The sequence below is a fragment of the Gadus macrocephalus genome, chromosome 9 (genome assembly GCF_031168955.1).
Source record: "Gadus macrocephalus chromosome 9, ASM3116895v1".
Classification (NCBI taxonomy): domain Eukaryota; kingdom Metazoa; phylum Chordata; class Actinopteri; order Gadiformes; family Gadidae; genus Gadus; species Gadus macrocephalus.
This window is the reverse complement of record NC_082390.1, coordinates 21,797,171-21,824,466: the sequence shown is the minus strand read 5'-3', so window position 1 is coordinate 21,824,466 and position 27,296 is coordinate 21,797,171. Positions and strand designations below refer to the sequence as shown.

Sequence of the window (27,296 nt, the reverse complement as noted above, 5' to 3'; positions counted from 1 at the left end):
GTGTGTGTGTGTGTGTGTGTGTGTGTGTGTGTGTGTGTGTGTGTGTGTGTGTGTGTGTGTCCTTTCCCGTGCTCCAGATCTTCGGCATCCTGAAGGCCCCGTTCACAGACCTGGGCGACGGGCCCATGCTGAAGCTGGAGGACTTGGGGGACCAGCGCTACGCTCACTTCAAGTACATGCTGAGACTCTGCTACCGGGTGCTGCGCCACTCGCAGCAGGACTACCGCAAGAACCAGGCAAGACCCCCACGAGCTGGGCCTCACTAAGCCTGGGCCTAACAGCTGAGTCTTTGTTAAGACCAGTCTTTCAAAGGGACTTCAAGTCCCAATTTCACCAATCAAACCGGTCAAAGCCTGTTCCTGACTACGGCTGAGTGATGCACGTTCATGTGAATGCTCAGGCACGGCGCCTAGCATTGTGCGTTGCTAGGATACATTGTTAACTATTTCCCGCTGTTTTGCTCCTCTATAGCTCAACGTTAGGCTGAACAGGACCAGGTAAAAGGCAACTGGACCTTGAGATCCTAAAGGAGATAGAGCAGCCAGCACAGGAACACACCAACCGCCAAGCAGTCCAACCTCAGAGCAAACAGTCCAACCTTAGAACAAACAAACAGACCAACCTCAGAACGTACAAACAGTCCAACCTTAGAACAAACAAACAGTCCAACCTTAGAACAAACAAACAGTCCAACCTTAGAACAAACAAACAGTCCAACCTCAGAACAAACAGTCCAACCTTAGAACAAACAAACAGTCCAACCTTAGAACAAACAAACAGTCCAACCTCAGAACAAACAAACAGTCCAACCTCAGAACAAACAAACAGTCCAACCTCAGAACAAACAAACAGTCCAACCTCAGAACAAACAGTCCAACCTCAGAGCAAACAAGCTGTCAACGTGTGGATAAATCACAGACCTTTAATACCGCTTCTGTCTCTGGCCTTTATCAGCTGCAGCACTGTTGACAGACTGCGTTGTGACTGCAGCCATGAGACCAATTAGATCTTCCTATCTCCTCCCTCGCTCCTCCTTGCTATACATCCTAAATGGATTGCTTCTGTCTGTAATTACGTCGCTCGTCTAAACAAGCTTGTTGTAAGTCGATGAGATGCAGCGCTGTAGAGCAGAGTTGCTAGTGTAGAAACGGCCCAGATTGTGTCTTCAGCCTGCTGCTGACGAGCCCAGATACACCCGACCCTGCTGAAGTCCAGGCCTCAGCCCTGTTGGACCAATCAGCCCTGATAATCATTTAGAGTACATCTCAGCCAGTCATAACCATTTCAGGGTTTCAATCAAGTGTGTCTTGTGGCACCTGCATTTAGTAAAAGAGCAGCTTGGTTTGAGGGGTGATCCTTAGTTTGACCTTATTACTGCTTGGTGACTACTGAGAGGTTCACCAAGAAACGTCGTCCATCTGTCATGGAGCTGCTCAGGGCAGATGGTCAGTGCTGTGGCTTCAGGGGCCGCTGGAGCCTGACCAGGGGCCCCCAACACCCCTGTTCAGCACTGTATCGCCCTACTCCCAGCATCTCAATGGATAGTGTGTTTCCTCTGTGAACCTGCTCAAACATCTGAGGCCATGATGGTTCATTCCGAAGTGCTCACCAAGCTGTCAACTCCCCCCTCAGGAATACATTGCCAAGAAGTTCTCCATCATGCAGTCCCAGATAGGCTACGAGATCCTGGCCGAGGACACCATCACTGCCCTGCTGCACAACAACCGCAAGCTCCTGGAGAAGCACATCACCGCCAAGGAGATCGAGACCTTCGTGAACCTCCTGAGACGCAATCGAGAGCCCAGGTCTGAGAGCTCAACCTCCCTCTCAAAGGAGAACCCTCTTTAAGTCATGTTGGGATTAGGCTTTCCTCTAACATTCAAACGGAGGCGAACCATGGCAACGATACAAGTCTGTCGGAAAGACAAGAGGCCAGTACATAGTATTAAATACGTAAAATGTCAATACGTCCAATGCGCATGGACAAGCTTCAGACCAGACGCCTCTTTCTGAGCTCTTGTTTAAAACATCCCAAACAGTGTCTTGTATTTGTTTCATCAGAGATCCTTCTGGTTTATGTGGTCAGATCCACAGGATAGAGAACGTGTCCATGATTTGGCCTGTTTCCCCAGGTTCCTGGACTACCTCTCTGACCTGTGCGTGTCCAATAACACCGCCATCCCCGTCACCCAGGAGCTCATCTGTAAATTCATGCTGAACCCCAACAACGCAGACATCCTCATCCAGACCAAGTCAGTCCGAACTCGCGCTTCTCCACTGGGATTTTGCAAAGACGGCCGCTATCAATTCCTTACAAGGAGTTGCAATTCTTTGCACTCTGTCCAGAGATGTTATGCTGAGAATGAGCAATGTTGAGTTCTCCATTATTTAATGCACAAAAAAAGTTTTGGGTGGACATCTCTTAAAATGTCAGCCTACTTTCGCACTCCTCCTCCCCCCTCTGCACCCTCTTCTTCCTTTGTTAATTTCCTTCTCTTTCCTCTTCCTCCCGTTCTTCTACCTCTTCCTCTTTGTCTTCATCTTCATCGTGCTCTGTGTTTTCTTCCTGTTTTTCTTCTTCTTGTTCTTCCTCTTGGTTTCCTTCTCCTCTCCCTCCCTCTCTTCTCCCCTTCTCCTAACCCTCTCTCCTCCCTCTCCTCTCCTCCCTCTCCCTTCTCCCTCTCCTCCCCTCCTCTCCTCCTCAATCTCCTCTCCTCCCTCTCCTCCCCTCCTCTCCCTCTCTCCTCCCTCTCCCTCTCCTCTCCACCTCCCTCTCCTCTCCTCCCTCTCCTCTCCTCCCTCTCCTCTCCCTCTCTCCTCCCCTCCTCTCCCTCTCTCCTCTCCCTCTCCCTCTCCTCCCCTCCCCTCCTCTCCCTCTCTCTCTCTCATCCCTCTCCCTCTTCCTCCCCTCATCTCCTCCCTCTCCCCTCCCTCTCTCCCTCTCCTCTCCTCCTCTTCTCCCCTCTCCTCTCCTCCTCTCCCTCTCTCCACCCTCTCCCTCTCCTTCTCCTCCCTCTCCCTCTCTCCTCCCTCTCCTCCTCTCCTCTCCTCCCTCTCCTCCCCTTCTCTCCCTCTCTCTCCTCTCCCTCTCCTCTCCTCCCCTCCTCTCCCTTCTCCTCTCCTCCCTCTCCCTCTCTCCTCCCTCTCCCTCTCCTCTCCACCCCTCCTCTCCCTCTCCTCTCCTCTCCTCCTCTCCTCCCCTCTCCTCGTCTCCCCTCCTCTCCTCCCTCTCCTCCCCTTCTCTCCTCCCCTGGTGCTGCAGACTGATCCCCAACACGGAGAACAGTCTGGAGTCGTCCCTGCTCCCCATGGAGGAGCAGGAGGAGGAGGAGGTGTGGCTCTACTGGATCGACGGCCACAAGGAGCCTCACGGCAAGTCCATCCGCCACCTGGCCCAGGACTCCAAGGGCCACAACAAGATGGACACCGACATCATCACCTACTACCGGTGAGCCTGGGATACGGCCTGCTCATGAAGAACCAGGGAGCATTACTCAGTCAAACTATCTGCATAGATAGAAACATATTTTTACATGTTTGTTTTTTTAAGTAAAGTGTGTGTGTGTGTGTATGACTTGTATATATACAAAGATACATATTTATATTAATAGTATACTTTACCACAAATAGTCTACTAATGTTAAGAGATCTGAACAAACATTCACAGGACTAGCATGAGGACGACAATGAGGATGAAGACAAAAGACTAGCCTTGTGTGTAACTGAATAGACTTAGAAACAGGGCAGGTTTAGCCGCGTTGGTCAACATTTTGGTGTATGTGTGTGTTTGTGCGTGGCTTTTTGTAAAGGATCACTGCACCCCCCCTTCCCCATGCTGAAATGTGATCAGTCAGTATTGTCAGCATTCCACTGCAGATAAGAACCTGTTCTGCAGCATCACCAGACAACACACTCTCCCTTCGAACCGTCTCTACTCCCTCCCTCCTTTCACACTGTACATAACCTGCCTTCACCCCACATGACCTCTTTCCGCCTCACCTCAGTGTAACGCTGGCTCCCTCTGCCTCTGCTGGCCCTGATCGCTCCACGCGACGGTACCCTGTCATGGTTCTGAACTCCAACCAGGAGAATAATGTTGAGGCTTTGTTTCTCTGACGATGGTGGATACTGCTGGCATGTCCTCAGTTAATCCAAATCTTATTCCAAATTGTTAACGTCTTTCTTTTTCAATATAGATTATAGGTTAAGATAAGATAAGATAACATATACTTTATTCAGTCCTGCAGGGAAATGTAGGTGTTCCAGCAGCAAAAAATTTGAACCAAAACTACATAGCCAGGATAAAAAAGAAGAAAAGAAAAGTGTGCAAATATATAGGTGCAAAAATACAGCTTGATATATGCAGCTCAGGCTAAAGTTTTAATCAATATTCTTGTGTCCTTTTTGCATCTAAGTTGCCGTAACCTCTAGTTATTACAATATATAGATATAGGAGTTGATATAGTGCTGTTATAGTTTAACCTCCCAACCCCTACACACTTCCTACAGACGCACATCCGTTGTTGTAAAAGGTCCACAGCTGCACTACCCCATTGCCACCACTAGTGGTCAGGAGATTGGGCCCAATGTTTCTCTCTCCGGTGCTTTCCTTCCCGGTGGGTTGAGGGGAGTTGTCCTTTGGGTGGATTAGGTTGGGCATGTCCTACAATGTGGGTCTGTGAGGACATTTGAAGAGTTGATTGAGCGTGTGATTCAGGGAAATCATCTGACCTGACCCCTACCCTCCACAGGTACCATCTGACCTGACTCCTACTTAACCCTCCACAGGTACCAGCTGAACCTGTTTGCCAAGATGTGTCTGGACCGCCAGTACCTGGCCATCAACCAGGTGTCCACCCAGCTGCCCGTGGAGCTCATCCTGCGCTGCATGTTCGATGACTGCCTGCCCTACAACCTGCGCGCCTCCTTCTGCCGCCTCATGCTGCACATGCACGTGGACCGGGACCCCCAGGAGGCCGTGGTGCCCGTCCGCTACGCCCGCCTCTGGACCGAGATCCCCTCCAAGATCACCATCCACGAGTGAGTTGGAGCAGACCACCTAGACCACTTGTAACCCCCCACCTGTCAGCTCCTAGACCACTTGTAACCCCCCACCTATCCCTGGCAGCTCCTAGACCACTTGTAACCCCCCACCTGTCCCTAACAGCTCCTAGATCACTTGTAGCCCCCCACCTGTCCCTAACAGCTCCTAGACCACTTGTAACCCCCCACCTATCCCTGGCAGCTCCCCAGCAGTAAACCACAGCTGGGGTTTCCATGCTTCTGTGATCCGGGCGGTTCCAGCTTCTCAGGGGTTCCGGTCCAGCGGTGCGACCGCAGGCTGAAACATTGTGATTGATCTGTGGGCTCGTTACACTCATATGGGAACACCCTGTGTGTGTGTGTGTGTGTGTGTGTGTGTGTCAGGTATGAGTATGACGCCACCGACTCCCCCCGGGAGGAGATGAAGAGGAAGTTCTCCCCCACCATGGAGTTCGTAGAGGAGTACCTGCGGGACGTGGTCAGCCAGCCCTTCCCGTTCGGGGACAACGAGAAGAACGAGCTCACCTTGGAGGTCAGCCTGCAGCCTCCTCCAGTCTTCTGTGGACTCTTTGGTTTTAATGTATTTGGACTGCAACCTCCAGTGTGTTTCACTCCCCGTCTCCCAGGTGGTGAACCTGGCACGGAACCTGGTCTACTTTGGTTTCTACAGCTTCAGTGAGCTGCTGCGGCTCACGCGCACCCTGCTGGCCATCCTGGACATCGTCCAGTACCCCCTGGCCTACGTCAACAAGCTCAACAAGAGCCCCGAGGCCGGTCGGTCCTTCAGCCTCTCTTAGAGCTTCTCTTCCTCAGCATGTCAGCCTGTTAGAAGGCTCTAAAAGGCTTTATGGAGTTCAAGTACAAATACAAAACTTTTATTTTTGCTTAATGCTTCAATAATTGAACACTCAGAAACGTAAACATCTGATTGATGGGTCATCATCCTTCATAGCAGCGGTCCCCTCTGGAGACGCAGATGAATGGAGGGTTTCCCCAGTCCCAGAAACGTCTCTTCATGTTGTTTCTTCAGGCAACAACGTCCTGCGCACCATCCATGGCGTGGGGGAGATGATGACCCAGATGGTGATGAGTCGGGGTCTCCCCAACAGCCTGCCCGACAGCCCCCCCTCGCTGCGGCTGGGGAAGGGCCACCTCTGCCCCGACAACGAGGACGTGATTGTGATGGACACCAAGCTGAGGATCATCGAGATCCTGCAGGTCAGGGCTCCCTGCGCTCGTGGTCGTTGTGTTGTTGTTGTTGTGATGTTGTTTACCCCCTCACCACCAGGAGGAGGAGGAGATACTGTACGTCCTTTTACATTATTAACTACCTCTTCATTATTTTCGTCTTATTTTCTTTTGAGTGCCATGATTCAAATGTTAATTGGTTAGTATTTGAATTGCAGGTTTGTTCTTCAGTGATTCTGCATTGTAGCACATACTGCAGACACTGCTGGGATTCCTGGTTAACCCCTATCACGCTGGTCAACGCCGGTTCAATAGGGTTTGTTGATCTCTTTTCGCGTTGCAGTTCATCCTGAGTGTGCGGCTGGACTACAGGATCAGCTACCTGCTGTCCGTCTATAAGAAGGAGTTTGACAAGGAGAGCGTGTCTGAGAGCTCCCTCTCCATGAATGACATTCCCATCATCTCCGGTACTGCCTGCCATGTTGTTTCTCTCTGTCCTCCTCCTGTCAAGCCAGAATGATTTATGATTCGGTTCCCTGTTCAATACAAGAGGCTTTAGTGGTTACTGTGAGGTTTACTGGACTGTGAACAACATATCTCTGTTCTCCTCCCAGCGTCTGAGCCCGACATCGACGAGATCGCCTCTAAAGCGGAGGCCATGTTCGCTGGGAGGTACGTAGAGGGGGGGTGGAGAAGGGGAGAAAGAGGAGGGCTGGAGGAAGAGGAGGGGTGGAGGAAGAGGAGAGGGGTGGAGCTACATAGAGGAGGTGGGAGGAGGAATGGTGGAGGTAGAGGAAGGGAACCCTAAATTCAAAACGTTCTCGTTTTTGAAAACTTGATAGTAAAACAATATACGTGTATATTTTAGTTATATTTTACTAACTAGGAAATTGGCTTGCCAAATAATTTATTTTGGAATAAAAACTAACTGTGATCGGTCCTGTTAACGGGGTGATACCAGCGGTTTAAGTATGGGTAATGATGAGTGTGACGGTGTCACCATACCCTAGATCCTGTCCTGGGGAACGCATGCCTCCTGTCCCTAGCATCCTACAACCACCTGAACACAACGTTCATAGACATAGGCATTCAGACATAGGCATGATCTAATGAACATACGCTCACATGAACTCATCTGTGATATCAAATAATAACAAATATATAAAAATCTATTTAATAGCTATACTAGATATAACGGAGAAAGTACCAATCAATGAACTATCAATATTGCTTTTTGGAGAATGAGTTTTGATACTGTTCTTCAAAGTGTGTGTGTGTGTGTGTGTGTGTGTGTGTGTGTGTGTGTGTGTGTGTGTGTGTGTGTGTGTGTGTGTGTGTGTGTGTGTGTGTGTGTGTGTGTGTGAGAGAAGCTCTGAGCGCAGCACGGTGGAGCTGGATGACGAAGGGGGCCGCACGTTCCTGCGGGTCCTGATCCACCTCATCATGCAGGACTACCCCCCGCTGGTGTCCGGCTCGCTACAGCTCATCTTCAAACACTTCAGCCAGAGGGCGGAGGTGCTGCAGGCCTTCAAACAGGTCTGAGGCTGCTCAGCTCAAACACTCAGTGGGCCACGGTCTGAGGCCTTCAAACAGGTCTGAGGCCTTCAAACTGGTCTGAGGCTTCAAACCGGTCTGAGCCCTTCAAACTGGTCTGACATTATCGGCTTGTGGATCTAATGGTAGCTTTAGTATTGATTTTAAAATCTTTAAGTTTGATTTAGGATATTATTTTATTATTTTACTCGGTTAGCAACATGGGTGCAAGCTGCTATCACTCTTCATTATTTATTTGTTGTGTAGAACAGTATGAGTCGGTTATTAAAATTTGACTTTTGCCAGGCACGAGTTAAACCCGTGGGTTAGGTAACATTTTTTTAGGTTAATGCCCTGCCTAACGTGTGTGTGTGTGTGTGTGTGTGTGTGTGTGTGTGTGTGTGTGTGTGTGTGTGTGTGTGTGTGTGTGTGTGTGTGTGTGTGTGTGTGTGTGTGTGTGTGTGTGTGTGTGTGTGTGTACCTGCATGTTCTCAGGTCCAGCTGCTGGTGTCGGAACAGGACGTGGAGAATTACAAGCAGATCAAGGCCGACCTGGACCAGCTGAGGCTGACGGTGGAGAAGTCGGAGCTGTGGGTGGAGAAGAGTGGGGGCTACAGCGGAGACGACCAGGCCAGCCGCCAGGCCATGGAGCTGATCAACGAGGTGACATCACCATGGAAACACTCACTTGGTCTCCAGGTAGACGTGTATAGTTTGATTGGCTACAAACATGCAAGGGTGAAGCCTGGAGGTCCATAGAGCAGAGCCTGGAGATCCATAGACCAGAGCCTGGAGGTCCATAGACCAGAGCCTGGAGCTCCATAGACCAGAGCCTGGAGCTCAATAGACAAGAGGCTTGAGCTCCATAGCCTGGAGCCGGGAGTTCCATAGCCTGGAGCCTGGAGGTCCATAGACCAGAGCTCCAGGCTCAGTTGATATTAGGATGCAATTTGAAGGTTGCTGAGAGACAAAAATGAATTTACTATGTTTAAAACAGGGTATCAAACCACTAGGATTCCTCATCCCTCATACAGTATAATCTCTGGGATTATTAGGCCCACCAGTTTGGACCAAGCCCTGCCACCGATGCTATTCTTCAGCTTATTGTCAGTTTAAGAGACATTTCATGTACTGGGTTTATGTCAGACTGACGGAACATTCCCAATAATATTGCATAGATTTGCTTTTGCTGTTGTTCTCTCGCAAGGGTTCATTTAAATGAATCGGTTAGCCTAATCTCTTTAGCTCAAAAGAGCGCACATTATTCAGATTGGTCTCTTGAAGTGTGCACATCAGACAGTATTTCACCAATGGTTCCCTGAGTCACTCACATTGAAACTCGTGTGAAATATTGTCCGTTATCCAGTGTTTTGTAAAAGACTAATCTTAAAGATATCTGTCCTTCTTCAACAAGGTTGTATTTCAGGGTTTGCGAGCAAATCTCCCCAAACCTAGTGAAGGGGGGGGGGGGGGATACTGAAGGTGGTCTCAAGGCTGGTCCCCTTTTCGGGGATACTTAAAGTGGTCTCAAGTCTGGTCCCTTTGTCACAGGGACATTTTTACACGAAAACGAAAAATATGCTGATATTATGATAACAGCAAATGTTATCATACTATTAGAATAAGTGAAAGCACATGGTGTTGTTGTGTGAACTTCATTCAGTGTTTCTGTTTGTCAGATCATTAGCCCAGTGCAGGACGGAGACATTAAGCCTCACATTGATGGCAATAAAGTAAACAACTATAACATCGTCAAAGAGGTGAGATCCTTCGGTCCATCCGTCTAGTAATCTCCATTAATTCGCTCATCGATGCGTTTGATTGACAAACGTTTGCGTGTGTGCATGTGTGTTCAGATCCTCCTGCGGCTCAGCAAGCTGTGTTACCCCGGGAAGAAGAGCCGGATCCAGCAGCAGAGGCTGCTGAAGAACATGGGTGCCCACACCGTGGTGCTGGACCTGCTGCAGATCCCCTACGAGACGGTGAGTCCCTGTAGACCAGCAGATGCTCCAGCACCACGGCACCCAGCTGGGGCAGGGGGTGATCCTGGTCCATCCTCAAAGTCTCTACAACCGGACCTTCATGGGTTCATTTAGAGGCCTTCGTCCCACATGTGTGATAGTGGTTTATAATCCCATGAAAGAAAGAATGGTTGTGTTTTGGTGACCCTAGAGTGGGTCCATCCCAGAACGCTTTTAATTCAATCTAAAACAATTTTTTTGGGCTAAGAGTTCTAAGAAGGAGAGTGAGTGTTTCCCCATGGTTACCACACACTTGTGATACTTTTTAGTACAGTTTTTTTTGTAGGAGCATGATAAAGAGTGATGTGTATGAACAGCACCACGCGTAACTTGGCTCTTCGCTGGCGTTTCCACCGAGCGGTGCGTGCGGTAGATGCGGCTCGCGTATCCACCGCCGACAGTACCCTTATGGTATTTAAAATTACCTTTACTTGGATGCTATCACAACAAACTTCATTACTGGGCACATGGCTACTGTTTGCTTTTGTAGACCATTACTTCATTTTGGACGATGACAGGATGACAGTACAGGACACCTTACACAATACAGGCCAGTACAGGACACCTTACACAATACAGGCCAGTACAGGACACCGTACAATACAGGCGAGTACAGGACACCTTCCACAATACAGGCCAGTACAGGACACCTGCCACAATACAGGCCAGTACAGGACACCTGCCACAATACAGGCCATTACAGGACACCTTCCACAATCCAGGCCATTACAGGACACTTCGTCCACAATACAGGCCAGTAAAGGCCACCATAGTCACTGGAAAGCGGGTATGAGGGGGGGATTCAGTTGGTTGAGATCTGTAACCTCTCCGCCAGACGCTACACAATTTTACTCACTGGACCCTCAACTTTGACTTGAGTGCACAAGAGAGAGATATTGGAGATAGGCCTTTGTGTGAAGAGAGAAAAACCGATTGAATATTCTCTTTGTACAAAGGGCTTAAGGTTACATTTGTGGAAACTTTAGATGCCCTGAAAAGTGTTTTATTTCTGTCCTTGTCCCCTTACTGTTGTGTTTGGTTCTATCGCTGCCCAGAGTGACGGGAAGATGAATGAGATCATGACCCTGGCCCACGCCTTCCTGCAGAACTTCTGTCGAGGGAACACCCAGAACCAAATCCTGCTGCACAAACACCTCAACCTGTTCCTCACTCCAGGGGTACGTACCTCAGTCAGCTGACCCTCACCCATACACCAGACACTCACCCAGTCACCTGACCCTGACCCAGTCACCTGACCCTGACCCAGTCACCTGACCCTCACCCAGTCACCTGACCCTCACCCAGTCACCTGACCCTCACCCAGTCACCTGACCCTCACCCAGTCACCTGACCCGGACCCTCAACCAGTCACCTGACCCTCACCCAGTCACCTGACCCTCACCCAGTCACCTGACCCTCACCCGGTCACCTGACCCTCACCCAGTCACCTGACCCTGACCCAGTCACCTGACCCTGACCCTCACCCAGTCACCTGACCCTGACCCAGTTACCTGACCCTGACTCTCACCCAGTCACCTGACCCTGACCCTCACCCAGTCACCTGACCCTGACCCTCACCCAGTCACCTGACCCTTAACCTCACCCTCATCAAACCTCATTCATCTGGTTGAGGGTGAGGGTAAGGTCATGTTCACCTGAGCCTCCCCTGGCCTTCAGTCCCTTTTAAATTAGTAAATTAAGTGGATTCACCCAAAACAAAACTAACAACTTTAAGATTATTGTTCATTATAACAGAACTCTTTTTTCTATTATTACAATTAAATAAACCAAATTATTTGCATTTTATTTCCCATTCTATTATCGATGCATTTCTTCTTCTTTCCATTGTCGTATTATCTATTAAGCCCCGCATGCCCTCTGTGTGCCCTCTCTCCTGGTCAGCTGCTGGAGGCGGAGACCATGCGCCACATCTTCATGAACAACTTCCAGCTGTGTAACGACATCAGCGACCGCGTGGTGCACCACTTCGTCCACTCCATCGAGACCCACGGCCGCCATGTCCAGTTCCTCCGGTTCCTCCAGACCATCGTGAAGGCGGACGGGAAGTACGTCAAGAAGTGCCAAGACAAGGTCATGACGGAGGTGAGAGCTCTTGTTCATTGGAAGGGATTCCTCTGGGAAGTCAAGAGGGAAAGGCCATGATTGGTCTGAATTGGGCTGGGATCGGTCTTAACTTTTAGCTAGCTCACCAGATGAAAAGGCCCTTTCTGAGAAATACAAATCCTATCTTTAATGGTACCTCCAGCCCCAGTAACCTGCCTCTCTTCCCTCCCTGATCCCAGCTGGTGAACGGCGGGGAGGACGTGCTGGTCTTCTACAACGACCGCTCCTCCTTCCCACTGCTGCTGCAGATGATGGGGTGCGAGCGGGAGCGCTCGGACGAGGGCGGGGCGCTGGCCTACCACAACACACTGGTGGAGCTGCTGGCCGCCTGCACCGAGGGCAAGAACGTCTACACCGAGCTCAAGTGCAACTCCCTGCTGCCGCTGGACGACATCGTCAAGGTGGTCAACGACGTGCACTGCATCCCGGAGGTAAGGCGGGCCAGGGGTTACCGGGAGGTTGACCCGCTGGTCTACACACAGCGTCTGGAGGGGTCAGGGGGGCCGGCTGTGTGAGGTCACCCCACCGCTGGTCTACCCACAGCGTCTGGAGGGGTCAGGGGGGCCGGGGTCAGCGTCTGGAGGGGTCAGGGGGGCTGGCTGTGGAGCAGCATCCAGGGTGGACCTCACTGCCAGCCACCATGCTGCAGCAGCTCTGGTGTTTGGTGCATTGAGGTTCAGGATGATAGTCCTGGGCCCAAAGTCCTTCATATTTAATACCTAATCACTATTTAATGACATAATCGTCGACCACAAACCTTGGAAAAATACATTATCAAGAAGAAATGGTGATCCTAACTGAAGAAAGAAAAACATCCTTGGCTTTGTATTACGAGAGGGAATTTACTTAGAAGGGCGACGGGTCAATCGGCCACCACACCCCTCCAGCTAGAGAACTGATCTGTGTGTTTGAATCCGTCTTGTCTACCACTTTGATGGCATGAAACAAGAGCTGGCAGGGCTCCACTATTGAGTAATATTATGTAGAAAGACACGTCATCTAGTGTTGGACTAGAGAATGAGTGAATACAGTCACAGGTCACTGGTCACAGGTCATTAGCAGGCAGGGTTGGCCGAGTGCTCTGGCTCATGGAGGCTCACAGGTGCGGTCGTCTGAAGACATCGGGGACAGACCTGGCCACAGCTATATGACTGCTGGGTGGTGATGTGTGTGTGATCCTCTCTGTCTGTTCCCCAGGTCAAGACAGCCTATGTGAACTTTGTGAACCACTGCTATGTGGACACGGAGGTGGAGATGAAGGAGATCTACACCTCGAACCACATCTGGAAGCTCTTCGACAACTTCCTGGTGGACATGGCCAGTGTAAGTCATCAATAAAATGATGTTTACCACTTCAGGTCGCCCTTCTTTGTATTCCCCAACTCGTACTTGGTTAAAATCATATTTAGTAAGCTAGTTAGTGCGTTGTCATTTTAAAGGAGGATTTTTCTCAAAGTTCAGTTGACCGGAGCTTTCCATTGTTATTCTACAGGTGTGCAACAGCACCACTGAACGCAGCCATGCCGACTTAGCCCTGGAGAAGTATGTCACTGAGTCGGTCATGGCAATCGTCAAAGGGTTCTTTGGCTCCCAGTTCTCCGTCAACAACTCTAACCTGCAGGTACGGAGAACCCATTAACCATACACCAGCCATCCCAGTAAGACTGTTGGTTTAGAACCCATCAACCACACCAGTCCCCCCCAGTATGACTGTTGGTTTAGAACCCATAAACCACACCAGTCCCCCCCAGTAAGACTGTTGGTTTAGAACCCATGACCAACACACACACACACACACACACACACACACACACACACACACACACACACACACACACACACACACACACACACACACACACACACACACACACACACACACACTCAGTCAGTCAGTCAGTCAGTCAGTCAGTCAGTCAGTCAGTCAGTTTTGAACCCATGAACCAAACAAGGGTCACCCCTGTCAGGCTGTTGGTTTGGTTTGGGCTGGTAGTCAGACGGAAGCAGTGCTCAAAGTGTCTTTCTTTCTTCCTTTCTCTTTCTCTCTGCCACAGACCAACCAGCCGGTGTTTATCCAGCTGCTCCAGTCTGCCTTCAGGATCTACAACTGTACCTGGATCAATTCTGCCCAGAAGGCCAACATTGAGAGCTGCATCAAGACTCTAGCGGATGTCGGTGTGTTTGCTGCGCTTTCCCTTCGTCAAACATTTCTGCACACATATATATCCCGGTCATTGCATTTCATAATTAAATAAATGATAGTTGATGTTGAGGGTTGTAACCTACTGGATGTGACTGGGACTGACTACTGGGGTCAGTGTTCTCCCAATGTCCTCAGCCTAGCCTGTTCATAGGGCTGTCCTCCTGACCCCTCCCTGACCCCTACCAGACGCAGCTCTTTAAGCACCTGGATTAGCCCTAGTGTACAGTAGCATACCGTGACTGGAAGCTATGGTCCTCGCCCCCAGCCAAGGCCCGGGCCATCGCCATCCCGGTGGACCTGGACAGCCAGGTGAACACCCTGTCCCTCAAGGTCCACAGCAACATGGTGCAGAGGGCCGCCAAGGACTGGAGGATCAGTGCCCGCACACGGCCCCGCAAGGAGACCTTTGGAGGCCCCGACTACAAGATCATCATCGAGAAGCTGCAGGTGGACATAAAGTTACATTTGTGTGTGTGCGTGTCTATATATATATATATATATATATATATATATATATATATATATATATATATATATATATATATATGTATATAGAAAAAGTATGATGACTTAATGGCTAGTTTTGGAGGTTTGTTTTGCTGCTGATTGTGACTGTGTTTGACTGTGTGTGTGTGTTGCTGCCCCCCAGAATGTGGTGACCTGTCTGGAGGAGCAGTTCAGCCCCAAGGTGCAGGCCGAGTTCTCGGTCCTGGTTGACGTGCTCCACAGCCCCGAGCTGCTGTTCCCAGAAGCTGCTCGACTGCGCTGTGAGAGCGGAGCCTTCATGTCCAAGTGAGCCGACCCTCCACCACCTTTACTGGAGCCATAACCTAAACCACAGCTAATATACATCCTCACATAGCCGCAGGGCCAGCTAGCTGCTTCTATGTCAGGCACTCCACAACCTTTACTGGAACCGTAACTCAAACCACAGCTAATATACATCTCCATATAGCTGCAACACCAGCTAGCCCCTCCTATGTCAGGGCCTCTCTGTGAGCTAGTGTCTGCTCTTTGAAGGCTGCGAGGTGGTGTTGCCTCTGCGGTATGACCGCTCAATATTGCAGAAAGTCACGACTACATCTCTAGATGAGAACCGAGAAAGCTGCATAGGGCTGTGAATTCAACAGGGCACTTAGTGGAACTGGATTTTGTTCTTATCCTGCAGCGGAATCCACACTTCCCCAATAAAGTCATCAGAATAATAACACTATTTTCCCCGGTGCATGGGAGAGCTAGTTTAGTGAGCACGGTGCTGTGGTCCGTCCTTCAGGTTGATCAAGCACACCAACAAGCTGATGGACAAGGAGGAGAAGCTGTGCATCAAGATCCTGCAGACGCTCCGGGAGATGCTGGACAAGAAGGAGAGCTTCCACGAGGCGGTGAGGACTTCTCTAGAGGATATTTATACTGGAGTGATTGGTTATGACCAGGGGTCATAGCGGTGATGAAAGAATCGATAAATCGTATTGTTTAAAGCTTTCCCTATTGGTCTCATTGCGTCCCTAGGCCCCGCCCAGCCTCTGTCACATTGCTCTGCTGTCCTGCACGTACAACAGTTTCATTCAATTGTTGATCAATCAATCTGCCAACTTCTAAAATCAACCAGACATTCATGTCTGTATTTGGGACCCATCTCTTCACAGTATAAATGTCAGATTGTTTTCGTTGATAACCAGAAACCTGTGGTTCGGTACCGCTGATATTGCATCAAAACACTCAGACAATAGTGGTTTATTAATAGTAAAGCAGCATAAATTAACGTTGCCATAACCCTATTTGTCACATGTCTATGCTGCATGTGTGTAGGCAGCGATACTTTAACCCTTGAGTGAGAGATAATACGGTCAGAGCAAACTATGAACATAATGATTTAGTATCGGTAATAGATAAACCTGACCATAAACAACATTTTTTTCAACCATTTGCAAATTCTGGTAATATCAGTTAGATCTTATGGGTCCCACTTCATATCAATGCAGCTCAGCTGGAGTTTGCGGAGGGCTTGGATCTGTTCTGTCAGGCCCGTATCCTATCAATGTCCCACATGCCCTGAGTCCGCCACACAGGAACCTCTCAAGCTGTCACGTCCACCAGTCTGATAATTACAATCTGCCTGTCTGTACATCTTGTACTGCCGCCGTCTGGATTATCAAGGCTCTCAAAGTGTCCGTCTGTGTTGTGCGGCGGCTGAAACACATGCGCAGTCTGGCTGGTCCAGAGACTCTCCTCATTAGTATTCTGGAGGCCTTTGTCTGTTACGTAAGGGCAGAGAAGCCACTTCAGGACACCCTCTCCACAGGGAGAGGGAGAGGGAGGGAGGGAGAGAGAGCCAGTAGGCATAGCACCAGCAAATCAATAAGGGGAGCCAGCCAGGGGAGGGAGGAGGGGGGTGGGGGAGGGAGGTTTCAGGGTGGGCACGTGTAGAAACCTCACCTGTGGGCAGGAGGGGTGGGGTATGCTGCACACTGAAATGCATGTGCTGCTGCTTCCCTCCTGGATGGTTATTCTTTATCAACTTTATGCTTTTACAGAGAGTCATAAGAGTCATAATCCTCAAATCACATCCCGACAAAAGAGCCACCGTCACACACGGCACATACACACGCACATGCCCACACGGAGAGACTCTGCTGCAGAGGTTGCTCTCTAGGCTACAAGGAGTGGCTGGACCAGAGAGGGTTGGAGAGGGAGAGAATGGCAGGCTGAAAGGGTGGGAGAGAGGGTGGGGGTGTGAGGGGGAGGCATGTGAGTAGCCATGTGAGTTGGGGGGGGGGGGGGTTGGGCTGCAGGGTGAACAACTGAAGAGAGAGGTGTCTGCCTGCTCAATGAGGAAGAGGAAGACGGGGGGGGGGGGGGGCTTATGTAACAGCCTGCAGTGGCTGAGCCTGCGTCACATGGACCGTCACGTTTTCCTCCCTCCCCCTCCCTCCCTCCCTCCGTGTTTCTCTCACTTCTGGCATCCTCTTTTGCCACCCTTTGTGCTCTGTCTCACTCTGTCACACCATCTCTCTCTCTCTCTCTCTCTCTCTCTCTCTCTCTCTCTCGCTCACGCTCTCTCTCCCTCCTGTGTCTCTCTCTCCTGTGTGTCTCTCTTCCTCCTGTGTCTCTCTCTCTCCCTCCTGTGTCTCTCCCTCCTGTGTCTCCCCCTCCTGTGTCTCTCTCTCTCCCTCCTGTGTCTCCCTCCTGTGTCTCTCCCTCCTGTGTGTCTCGCTCTCCCCCCTGTGTGTGTCTCTCTCTCTTCCTCCTGTGTCTCTCTCTCCTGTGTGTCTCTCTCTCTTCCTCCTGTGTCTCTCTCCTGTGTGTCTCTCTCTTCCTCCTGTGTCTCTCTCTCTTCCTCCTGTGTCTCTCTCCTGTGTGTCTCTCTCTTCCTCCTGTGTCTCTCTTCCTCCTGTGTCTCTCTCTTTCCTGTGTGTCTCTCTCTCCTGTGTGTCTCTCTCTCTTCCTCCTGTGTCTCTCTCCTCTGTGTCTCTCTCTTCCTCCTGTGTCTCTCTCCTGTGTCTCTCTCTCTCCCTCCTGTGTCTCTCCTGTGTGTCTCTCTCTCTCCCTCCTGTGTGTCTGGTGTTCATCGTGGCGCTGCACTCGTCTGCAGGAGGTTCCACCCTCAGAGCTGTCCCTTATGTTGGGGGGGGCCCTCGCTGCGGTGTGGGAGACATTGTGGGTTCTCTCTGTTGTCTGGAGCAGGTCTAACCTTGTGTTGTTGTCTTCCGTCAGCACTGACTGACTGTTGTTCTGAGGGGAGGAGAGGGAAACTACTGCAAAGGCCCTCATACACATGCACGTGTTCCAACCCACACACACTCACACGTACGTGTGTATGAGGGCCTTTGCAGTAGTTTCCCTCTCCTCTCAGCTCTATCTTTTCCTTCTTGGTATCTGCTTCTCCCTCATCCCTCTTTTCCCCTATCTGGTTTCCCAGAGAGTTTAGCCTCCTCTGTCCGAAGCTAACCAGATTTAGAGATGACCACACTGCTAAACAAGTCATACAAACGCACACAAACACACACGCACACCATTGTTCCAGAGTGGGATAGTGTCCCCGCAAAGGGCACGGACGGCCAGGCCCTCCCCTTCCTCAACAGAGTTACCAGAAGCCCATTTCTAAAGAGAATGCATGGATGGACGGACACACACACACACACACACACACACACACACACAATGCACACAATGCACACAATGCACAACATTCACAGACGTAGATTATTATGGATTTTGTTCCCATGGCAATGATGCGACGGACAGAGCATGTTTGTGTGCGACCAGGTGGTCTCTGGGCAGCCTGCAGACACACAAGGTGAGACCTGAGAAGGTCTCGGGTTGGAGGCTCACATGGTCAGCCATGAAAGAGGGGTTTGTGTCTCCAGAGGCTTCACGCCTCCTTGTGCTGGGAGTGAAAAGACGAGCATGTGCAGGAAACCCATGATGAGGGGCGGGCCGGCCTGCGCGCTGCATGGGGAGCACTGTGGATTCTGAAGGGTGACTCATGTTGGGTTGTTTATCTTGTTCATGGTGACGGTGCCGACGGTCTCGTGACACCCAGCCCCCTGCCCGCACCATCTTCCCAGAGTCATTGTGAACTAGTAAACAAGTCTCTGTCCCCTGCCTAGCAACCACTCAGGCTCCTCCCCTCGCTGAGGGCATGTTGAGGGCAAAATGTCCAATATTGCTGTTTTTACTTCTATCCCCCCTGACAACTCACTCACTCACTCACTCACTCACTCACTCACTCACTCACTCACTCACTCACTCACTCACTCACTCACTCACTCACTCACTCACTCACTCACTCACTCACTCACTCACTCACTCACTCACTCACTCTGTTGCTTACTGTTCCTGCTGATGGAGGAAAATGCAGAGAATTGCGGTGCGGGAGAGGTGGGGTGTCTGTGAGGGGGGAGCTGGGTGAGCAGCGTCTGTGGTGCACCCCTCTACTTGGACACAGAGCCGCAGTGTGGCGTGCCTGTGCACATTTTAAAACGGCTGCGTGTTTGTTTTCAGTCTCTCCCACACCCTCCACCCTCCAGACTCCATTGTATAGCAAACTCGTGTCTCTGACTTCACATGACCTCGAGTGACACATGACCTCTAGCGTTGCAACACCTCCGGCGTCACCTGACCTCTAGTGTCGCATCACATTGAGCGTCACATGACCTCTAGCGTCGCATGACCTCCTGAATGGTCATGTGACACTGTAATGATTGACACCTGAGTAGACAGATGAGTCACTGGCTCCTCTCGTCCTCCATCACTACAGTCTGTTGATGAAGGCTCCTGTTAATGTGCAATGTGATGAGTTAGTTGTGGTGCCTGTGTGAGTGCGATGAGAGGAGTAAGCGTCTGGAGCAGAACAGGTGAAGGAAAGAGATCAGTTCTAAGCAGACACGAGTCAGCCCTGACTGCTGATGAGTGTCAGCAGTCCCGGGAAGCCCCAGACATGCCTGCGTGCGTGCACGTCTGGGGCTGGGGCTGGGGCTGTGGGAGTGTGTGTGTGCACACACACACACACACACACACACACACACACACACACACACACACACACACACACACACACACACACACACACACACACACACAAGGACACAGACACACACACACACAAGGACACAGACAAAAACACACAGGCACACGCTCACGGGAACGCAAGCACACCACAGGGGTTGTGGTTAGTAGCCTCTATGTTAAGCTCTGCCCTCTGTGTGTGTGTGTGTTTCCTACCATGGTTCCATTAATGCTCTGAACTCGCTTGATTGCTTGAATAGATTCTCCTCCATCAAGCCTGACCTCATCTGCTGCCATTACAAATAATCAATACATCCATCATCACATATACGATCATCAATACATATATAATGACCCTTCCATCCATCATCAATACTTAAATATATATGATCATCAATTGAACCATCATTAATTTATATGATGATCAATACATCCATCATCAATATCTCAGTCTATCATCCCCACCAACAGGTGACTGATCATCAGGTGTCTTTCGCAGTTCCCATGGATACGAAGGCGGTCCACCCCCCGGTGGTCCTCCTGGTTGAACTCTGTTCTCTTGCGGTCACGTAACCAGTAGTGCTGTTCTCGCTGTCGTTAGCTGATCCATAACAATGGCAGCTCTATGGATCAGGTCGTCCTGTTCATCTGCACACGCTGCCAGAGAAACATGACAAAATGGGGGAACTAACAAAGGGAAACAACTGCCTAGGTTTGCCTACGTGAGAGAACAATGCTGTCAGGTCAAATGATCCTCCATTTACATCAGTGGTGAAGTTTGTACTTCAGGTTGTCACTGTTACATCGTCGCAAGTCAAAAGCTTATCATCTGTTCTCTAGTGTGTGTGTGTGTGTGTGTGTGTGTGTGTGTGTGTGTGTGTGTGTGTGTGTGTGTGTGTGTGTGTGTGTGTGTGTGTGTGTGTTAGACATTAGCTTACGACTGCAGTACAGGATCAAAGAAGGCATGAGTAGTCTTTTGGGGTACAGTATTGATTATTCAGTATTACTGCCCACTGTGTCTGGCTTTAGCTTCCATAGGAACGCAGGATAAAGACAAAAGAAGGATTATTGACTGATTATATAGAAGGTGGTCATATTGAGCCAATAAAGAAATCTCAATGAAGCATTGAGAACACTTAAGAACACTTAGAATAAGGGTCCATTAATTAACCTTTGATTAACATTAATTACCCTCAGCATTACTACGATTTATTATTTAGCATGCAGGGTTAGTGGTTTAGGAATAGGGTTAACCCTATTAAATATTGTATAGATTAATATCTTAGTTAAAAAAAAAACATTGACATCATTACTAAATGATTACTACACCATTAGTGACCCAATAATCGACTGTTAGCTATTGCTTATTATTCCGTATCCTTATTGTAACATGTTGCCGATACTATGTTCTATTGAATGATTACTTTTGAGTGAAAAGGTCTGATCCTTTCCGCCTGGTTCAGAGGCAGACGCTACAACAGCACAACAGTAACATCAAGTGTTGTGTCGTTCCTCAGGGAAGTGCGTTGAGAAGGAGTCTTCTGACACGCTACTTTGGGAGCCAGAAGTGTCTCCTGTCCGAGTTCGGCAGTGGAACCAGCCCGTCGGGGGGCTTTGTGAAGCCGGCGTCTGGAGGTAAGGAGAGCTGCAGGAACGTCTGGAGGTGAGGCGGGCAGCATGAGCCCCCTCGCTGCCTGGGGCCAACAGAGCAGAGAGCTGATGGCTCCTCCGTCACCCTAGTAGCTACAGCGACGGCAAAGCAATGCACATCCTCTTTCATCTGATACATCATGTAGTTGCATTGTTTCTGAACAGAAACACCTCAAGCCTGTGAGATAAAAACAAGGCAGGGCAACGGGCATAAGCTCCCAGCCCTGCTCCACCAAAACCAGCCTCTGTCCACAAGAGATAGACAGGGGGTGCGAGTAGCCTGGAGCCCTGGTGCTTACAGGGTCGTCGCACTCCCCCACATTCTGCACCAGAACATCACAACAAACCCCTTGTACCTTGTACCATCAGATCCTGCTAAGCACCCTAAATCATAATTACTTATAGTAACTACTAAGTTTTCCAATGTCCAGTTGAAGACTGTTCTAATAACTGATGTGCTGAAATGTAATCATTTCTACCACTGATTACTTACTTTTATATAAGTCCAGGTGAAGACTTGTCTAATAATATGCCGTAATAAACCTGTACAAATTGTTGAAATCTGAATATTTGTTTGTGTGCTCAATCTGAAATAGTTGCATGCTATAAAGTAAAATTATCTAACTAATAATGGCAAATTAATTATGAAAATATCAGATATTTATATCAGTCAAGTGATTTTAAGTTGTGAAACAAACAAACAGACATTTTGTTCCTCCATTTGTTAAGTGGTCGTTCACTCCCCTTTGCTCATCACATAGAACATTTGACCAACGTTCTAAAACATCATGAACCCCACCCTTCTGTCAAGTTGGGTTCCCCGTGCTAGACTCTGACAAGCCGGGGAGCAGCATGGTGGAGATCCAGTGCCTGCTCGACAGCGTGGGGGCCTCGGAGCTCGTCATCGACCTCATCGTCAACACCAAGAACGACCGCGTGTTTGAGGAGAGCATTCAGTTCGGCATCGCCCTGCTGAAGGGAGGGAACACAAAGATACAGGTCATTAAGGGGCAGCAGCACACGGCTACAGGTCATTAAGGGGCAGTAGCACACAGATACAGGTCATTAAGGGGCAGCAGCACACAGATACAGGTCACTAAGGGGCAGGAACACACAGCTACAGGTCAGATACAGGTCATTAAGGGGCGGGAACACACAGACACAGGATAGATAGAGGTCATTAAGGGGCGGGAACACACAGATACAGGTCAGATAGAGGTCATTAAGGGGCGGGAACACACAGATACAGGTCAGATAGAGGTCATTACGGGGCAGGAACACACAGTTACAGGTAATTAAGGAGGCGGGTACACACAGATACAGGTCATTATGGTCATTGATTGGAGCGAAATGCACACGCATAAAGATGCACGCACATATACACATGCACATACACACTAATATTAATAATCAATGCACTTTACATAATGACACAGACGTATGCAGTCATACACCCCTACTTCTATTATCTCAATTGTAAGTCTGATGGTAGTTTTCGAACAACGGTAATTGAGTGTAATTTGAGTTTTCCTTCGTTGGCACAGAATTCCTTCTACCACCAGCTGTTCAAGCAGAAGAAGTCTGAGCGGTTCTTCAAGGTGTTCTACGACCGCATGCGTCTGGCCCAGCAGGAGATCCGCGCCACTGTGTCGGTCAACATGTTTGAGCTGAGCACCAGGAAGAGGGACGACGACGGAGGCGACGTCACTGCTCTCCACCTGAAGAAAGGTACCTACGCTACACCTGGTCCCAGATCAGCTCTGTACACGGCTGATCCTAGATCAGCTCTATGCACGGTTGACCCTCTATACACGGCTGACCCTAGATCAGCTCTGTAAATGCCTGACTGAAGCCCTTCCCAGTTGTAAATTCTGTTTAAATCCAGACAGAAATCAATAAATCAAAAAGTCGGAAGTCTTATTTTTTAACCGTCACGTACCTGAGGCTGTCAACGGCCTGTAATAAGCCGATGGAATCATTTAACTTGGCCCGAATCAAATGAATGGATTTCCTACATGTCTACCCACCTACCCGGCTATCTCTGTACATTTCCTCATTGAGCTGACTGGACCCTTCCACAATGCAGAGCTGCTGCTGAAGATAGCGAGCTAGTCATGTGTTTTGGGGGATTGAGTTTGGAGGTCTAAAAGGAGGGGTTGGATCTTTTCAGATGGACACTGTAAATCTAGGTTAATGGTTAGCATGGTTCACCAAAGTCCCGACCCTAACTTTAAGTAAAAAATGTTTTGTAGTACTATTTCCTTCTTTTCATCCTATTGATATAATGAGTCGATCATTTGGTGATGGGGTCAATGGGGATACATGAAGGTGACCTTTTAGGTCTCGTTAGGCCCAAAAGGTCACCTTAAAGGTAAGCCTTAGAGATGTCTAGATTACTTTTGTACTACATTGTGATTTCTTGGTGAGTTAAAACATCCAGGAGCTGATAAGGTACTTTATGTAACATTAACACAGCACGTTTAAAAGCTGAACTGCATTCAAGCTCCAGGATATTGGAAAGTGTTGGAGGGTAGTCGCTGCCCACTCCCTGTTCTGCAGACTCACACCTCCGACCGGTAGCCAGGTTACGGACACTGACTGCACACGGGTGCAGGCGCAGCCCAGGTTTCTTTGAGATAAACGCAATTATTCTGACACTGCTAATGTACGTTGATCTGCTAATCTACGTTTGCAATTTATGTATTATTTTTTCACGTTGCATCTGTGGTGAAATCCTTCCAGGCTCTAAGCTGTCTCCATCTTTCCAATGCAGCTCCACCATTTACCCGTATTTTAGCACAGCTCTGGTAGGTGAGCTTCTTCTTTTTTAGCTGGGTAGGCTCTGGTACGAGCACCGCTTCATTCCATGGTGAAGCACACTGTGGGAGACAATCTCTTTCATATCGCTTCCATCTGGAATTGAAATTCCTAACGGTGAACAAACTGGCTGTAGTATGTTGTCAGCCAGTATTCTGACTGAAGTATGTTCCCTCAGTGTGGGAGGACAACGTCATTTTATGATTAAGTGCAGTACATTTGGTACATATAGCTAATTTTAAAGGTGAGACCAAAGCAAATGGGGTTCAATGCTTCAAACTGTCGAAAATTATGTTTTCAGGCCTAACAAAGAACTACAAAGATTATCACCATCTAATCACTTCTTACTGCATGTGTGGTCGTTTTTTGTAGTATTTTCTTTCCAAAAGACGGAGGCTTTGCCCCGGGACAAAGGCCTACTTACTATTCAGTGTTGGGACACACACGTGACGCTAATCCTCCAATGTCTCATTATTCCATGTAAAGCTCTCCGGTCTAGCCCTTCTGTGTTTGTCGGTGGCTTCATGTGTCACCAAACCAACCCCAAGCATATCAAAAGGACTTTGTATCGAGACATTCATTTCTTTAAAAATTATGAAAATTCAAATACATCAATAGTAATTAATAAAATGTGTGTGTGTGTGTGTGTGTGTGTGTGTGTGTGTGTGTGTGTGTGCGTGTGTGTGTGTGTGTGTGTGTGTGTGTGTGTGTGTGTGCGCGCGCGCTGAGCAGCAGGGAATAGCTCTGGCCTCCAAATGAGGGAGAATATGCGAGGGCAGCTGAAGGAGGCCTCGTCCGCCACCTCCAAGGCCTTCTGTGCCTTCAGGAAGGAGCTGGACCCCGAGCTGGAGTGCCTGAACCAGGGTAGCGAGGGGTCCGCTGCCGGGGAGGCCCTGGAGGACACTCAGATGAGCCAGGCCATCGCCATCATGAAACCCATCCTGAGATACATGCAGCTGCTCTGTGAGAACCACAATACCAACCTGCAGGTGAGGAGCCGTCCTGGTGACCTTACCGGGGGGGCAGGGGAGAATCTGTTGTTTGTTTTGGTGAGGATCAGGTTTGTTGATTGGTCACATAGTGCGCCATCAGGGGCTTTACACAACCGCGTACTGAGTGGATTGCAAAATCATAAAGCATGAAACCGCATGACATTCAAGGGAAGCTTTAAAATATGATCAATGAATGGGTATCACCACAGGTCAGGCAAACTGTTTCTTTTTTATTTTCCTCCTTTGAAGAACTTCCTGCGTAACCAAAACAACAAGACCAACTACAACCTGGTGTGTGAGACACTGCAGTTCCTGGACTGCATCTGCGGCAGCACAACCGGGGGCCTGGGCCTGCTGGGGCTGTACATCAACGAGGGGAACGTGGACCTGGTGCGCCAGACCCTGGAGACCATCACAGAGTACTGCCAAGGGCCCTGCCACGAGAACCAGGTGATGAGTCAGGAACCAACTCCTCCAAACGCCATTCAAAGTCACCACAGAAATCCAATAGAAGAGGTTGAATGGTTCCTCAGGCATTATGAGCTCCAGAGGAGAGGAGGATGGATGTATGTTGTTTGTTGATGTCCTTCAACGCTACTGAGCTCTTTTATTGTTTCGAGCCTCGCTAAATGGCGTCGTTCACCCCTCATTGTCCCACCATTACAGCTCTTCTTCAAGTGTCTTCACGGTGCTCCTGTCTTTAATTTTTTTCCTCTAGTCCTGTATTGCCAAGCATGAGTCCAACGGCATCGACATAATCATTGCACTGATTGTAAACCCCATCAACCCCTTGGGAAAGCACCGGCTGGACCTGGTGATGGAGCTAAAGGTGAGCAGCTAGCCTTTGCCTTTGCTTGATAACCTGGTAGTGTTCATTTGGATGGGCAAAACAATACTAATACTAATACTTAGTTTATTATCAACACATGGTTGATGCTTCAATACAAAACTACCAATACTAGGCACAATGTGAATTCCTCTTATTTAGCTTTAAATGCTTTGAACAACTGATTAGATAATACAGTGTTGATCTATGCAGTGTCCGCCCATCAGAGCTCAAATGGTTCTGTCCTGTTACAGAACAACGCCTCCAAGCTGCTGCTGGCCATCATGGAGAGTCGTCACGACAGTGAGAATGCAGAGAAGATCCTGTACAAGATGAGGCCTAATGAACTGGTGCGTGTGGTTTCCCGTCTTAGCTAGTGTGTGTAGCAGGTAGATAACTCAATGTTTCTGTTACAAAAGCCTTCTGTAATTATTTTCTACGGAACAAGTCATGAAGGTCAACCCAAGACGATGCAGGTCATCAGTGAGTCCACTTGTTCCACCTGTCTGCCTGCTTGTATTTCTTCATGGGGCACCTTGGAAAGTAGGTTTCTACAAGTAGCCTTCAATAACTAATAAATAAATGAGCACGGCTTTGGTCATGGAGCTTTTAAAAAGAGGACGGGGCTTTTGTAGGTCTGGTAGAATCGAGTACATCTCAGTTCATCCAGGTGGCGTGCTTGCCTCCGTGAAGCCCAATCCTCAAACTGTACCGACGGTTGGCAGGTGGATGTGATGAAGGAGGCCTATGCCCAGGGCGTGGAGGCCGAGTTGGACGGGGAAGTTTTCGGAGACCAGATCAAGCCCAAAGACGTTGGACATAATATCTACATCTTGGCCCACCAGGTACTCCACATCTCACCACACTCGCCTGCTGGTCTTTAAACTTTAGAGACCAGCAGGTCTCTGTTCTGATGGTCTCTAACCCCAGTAGATCTCTTACTGCCCTGCTGGTCTCTAAACTCTAGTAGATCTCTTACTACTGGTCTCTTACCCCGAGTAGATCTCTTACTACCTTGCTTGTCTCTAACCCCCAGTAGATCTCTTACTGCCCTGCTGGTCCTCTAAACCCTAGTAGATCTCTTACTGCCCTGCTGGTCTCTAAACTCTAGTAGATCTCTTCCTGCTAGTCTCCAACCCCTACTAGATCTCTCCCTGCTTGTCTCTAACCCCTAGTAGATCTCTTACTGCCCTGCTGGTCTCTAAACCCTAGTAGATCTCTTACTGCCCTGCTGGTCTCTAAACTCTAGTAGATCTCTTCCTGCTAGTCTCTAACCCCTACTAGATCTCTCCCTGCTTGTCTCTAACCCCTAGTAGATCTCTTACTGCCCTGCTGGTCTCTAAACCCTTGTAGATCTCTTCCTGCTGGTCTCTAAACCCTAGTAGATCTCT

The 27,296-nt window shown here is 49.3% G+C and overlaps 1 protein-coding gene across 3 annotated transcripts in view; it reads left to right on the top strand.

Moving 5' to 3' along the window:
- itpr2 (inositol 1,4,5-trisphosphate receptor, type 2) overlaps positions 1–27,296 on the top strand; it is a 128,368-nt gene that overhangs the window by 80,551 nt on the left and 20,521 nt on the right. For all 3 annotated transcript variants that reach the window (XM_060061444.1, XM_060061442.1, XM_060061443.1), the window contains exons 15-45: positions 78–236; positions 1,633–1,805; positions 2,133–2,252; positions 3,263–3,448; positions 4,789–5,040; positions 5,428–5,575; positions 5,670–5,817; positions 6,074–6,261; positions 6,575–6,698; positions 6,846–6,903; positions 7,602–7,767; positions 8,260–8,427; positions 9,444–9,524; positions 9,621–9,746; positions 10,841–10,963; positions 11,688–11,888; positions 12,089–12,340; positions 13,107–13,232; positions 13,402–13,530; positions 13,964–14,084; positions 14,378–14,559; positions 14,762–14,904; positions 15,386–15,494; positions 21,138–21,255; positions 22,082–22,269; positions 22,815–22,998; positions 24,820–25,076; positions 25,329–25,529; positions 25,798–25,908; positions 26,160–26,255; positions 26,631–26,750. In XM_060061444.1, the coding sequence (XP_059917427.1) occupies positions 78–236; positions 1,633–1,805; positions 2,133–2,252; positions 3,263–3,448; positions 4,789–5,040; positions 5,428–5,575; positions 5,670–5,817; positions 6,074–6,261; positions 6,575–6,698; positions 6,846–6,903; positions 7,602–7,767; positions 8,260–8,427; positions 9,444–9,524; positions 9,621–9,746; positions 10,841–10,963; positions 11,688–11,888; positions 12,089–12,340; positions 13,107–13,232; positions 13,402–13,530; positions 13,964–14,084; positions 14,378–14,559; positions 14,762–14,904; positions 15,386–15,494; positions 21,138–21,255; positions 22,082–22,269; positions 22,815–22,998; positions 24,820–25,076; positions 25,329–25,529; positions 25,798–25,908; positions 26,160–26,255; positions 26,631–26,750 (4,758 nt within the window). The remainder of the gene's footprint in view (positions 1–77; positions 237–1,632; positions 1,806–2,132; positions 2,253–3,262; positions 3,449–4,788; positions 5,041–5,427; positions 5,576–5,669; positions 5,818–6,073; positions 6,262–6,574; positions 6,699–6,845; positions 6,904–7,601; positions 7,768–8,259; positions 8,428–9,443; positions 9,525–9,620; positions 9,747–10,840; positions 10,964–11,687; positions 11,889–12,088; positions 12,341–13,106; positions 13,233–13,401; positions 13,531–13,963; positions 14,085–14,377; positions 14,560–14,761; positions 14,905–15,385; positions 15,495–21,137; positions 21,256–22,081; positions 22,270–22,814; positions 22,999–24,819; positions 25,077–25,328; positions 25,530–25,797; positions 25,909–26,159; positions 26,256–26,630; positions 26,751–27,296) is intronic.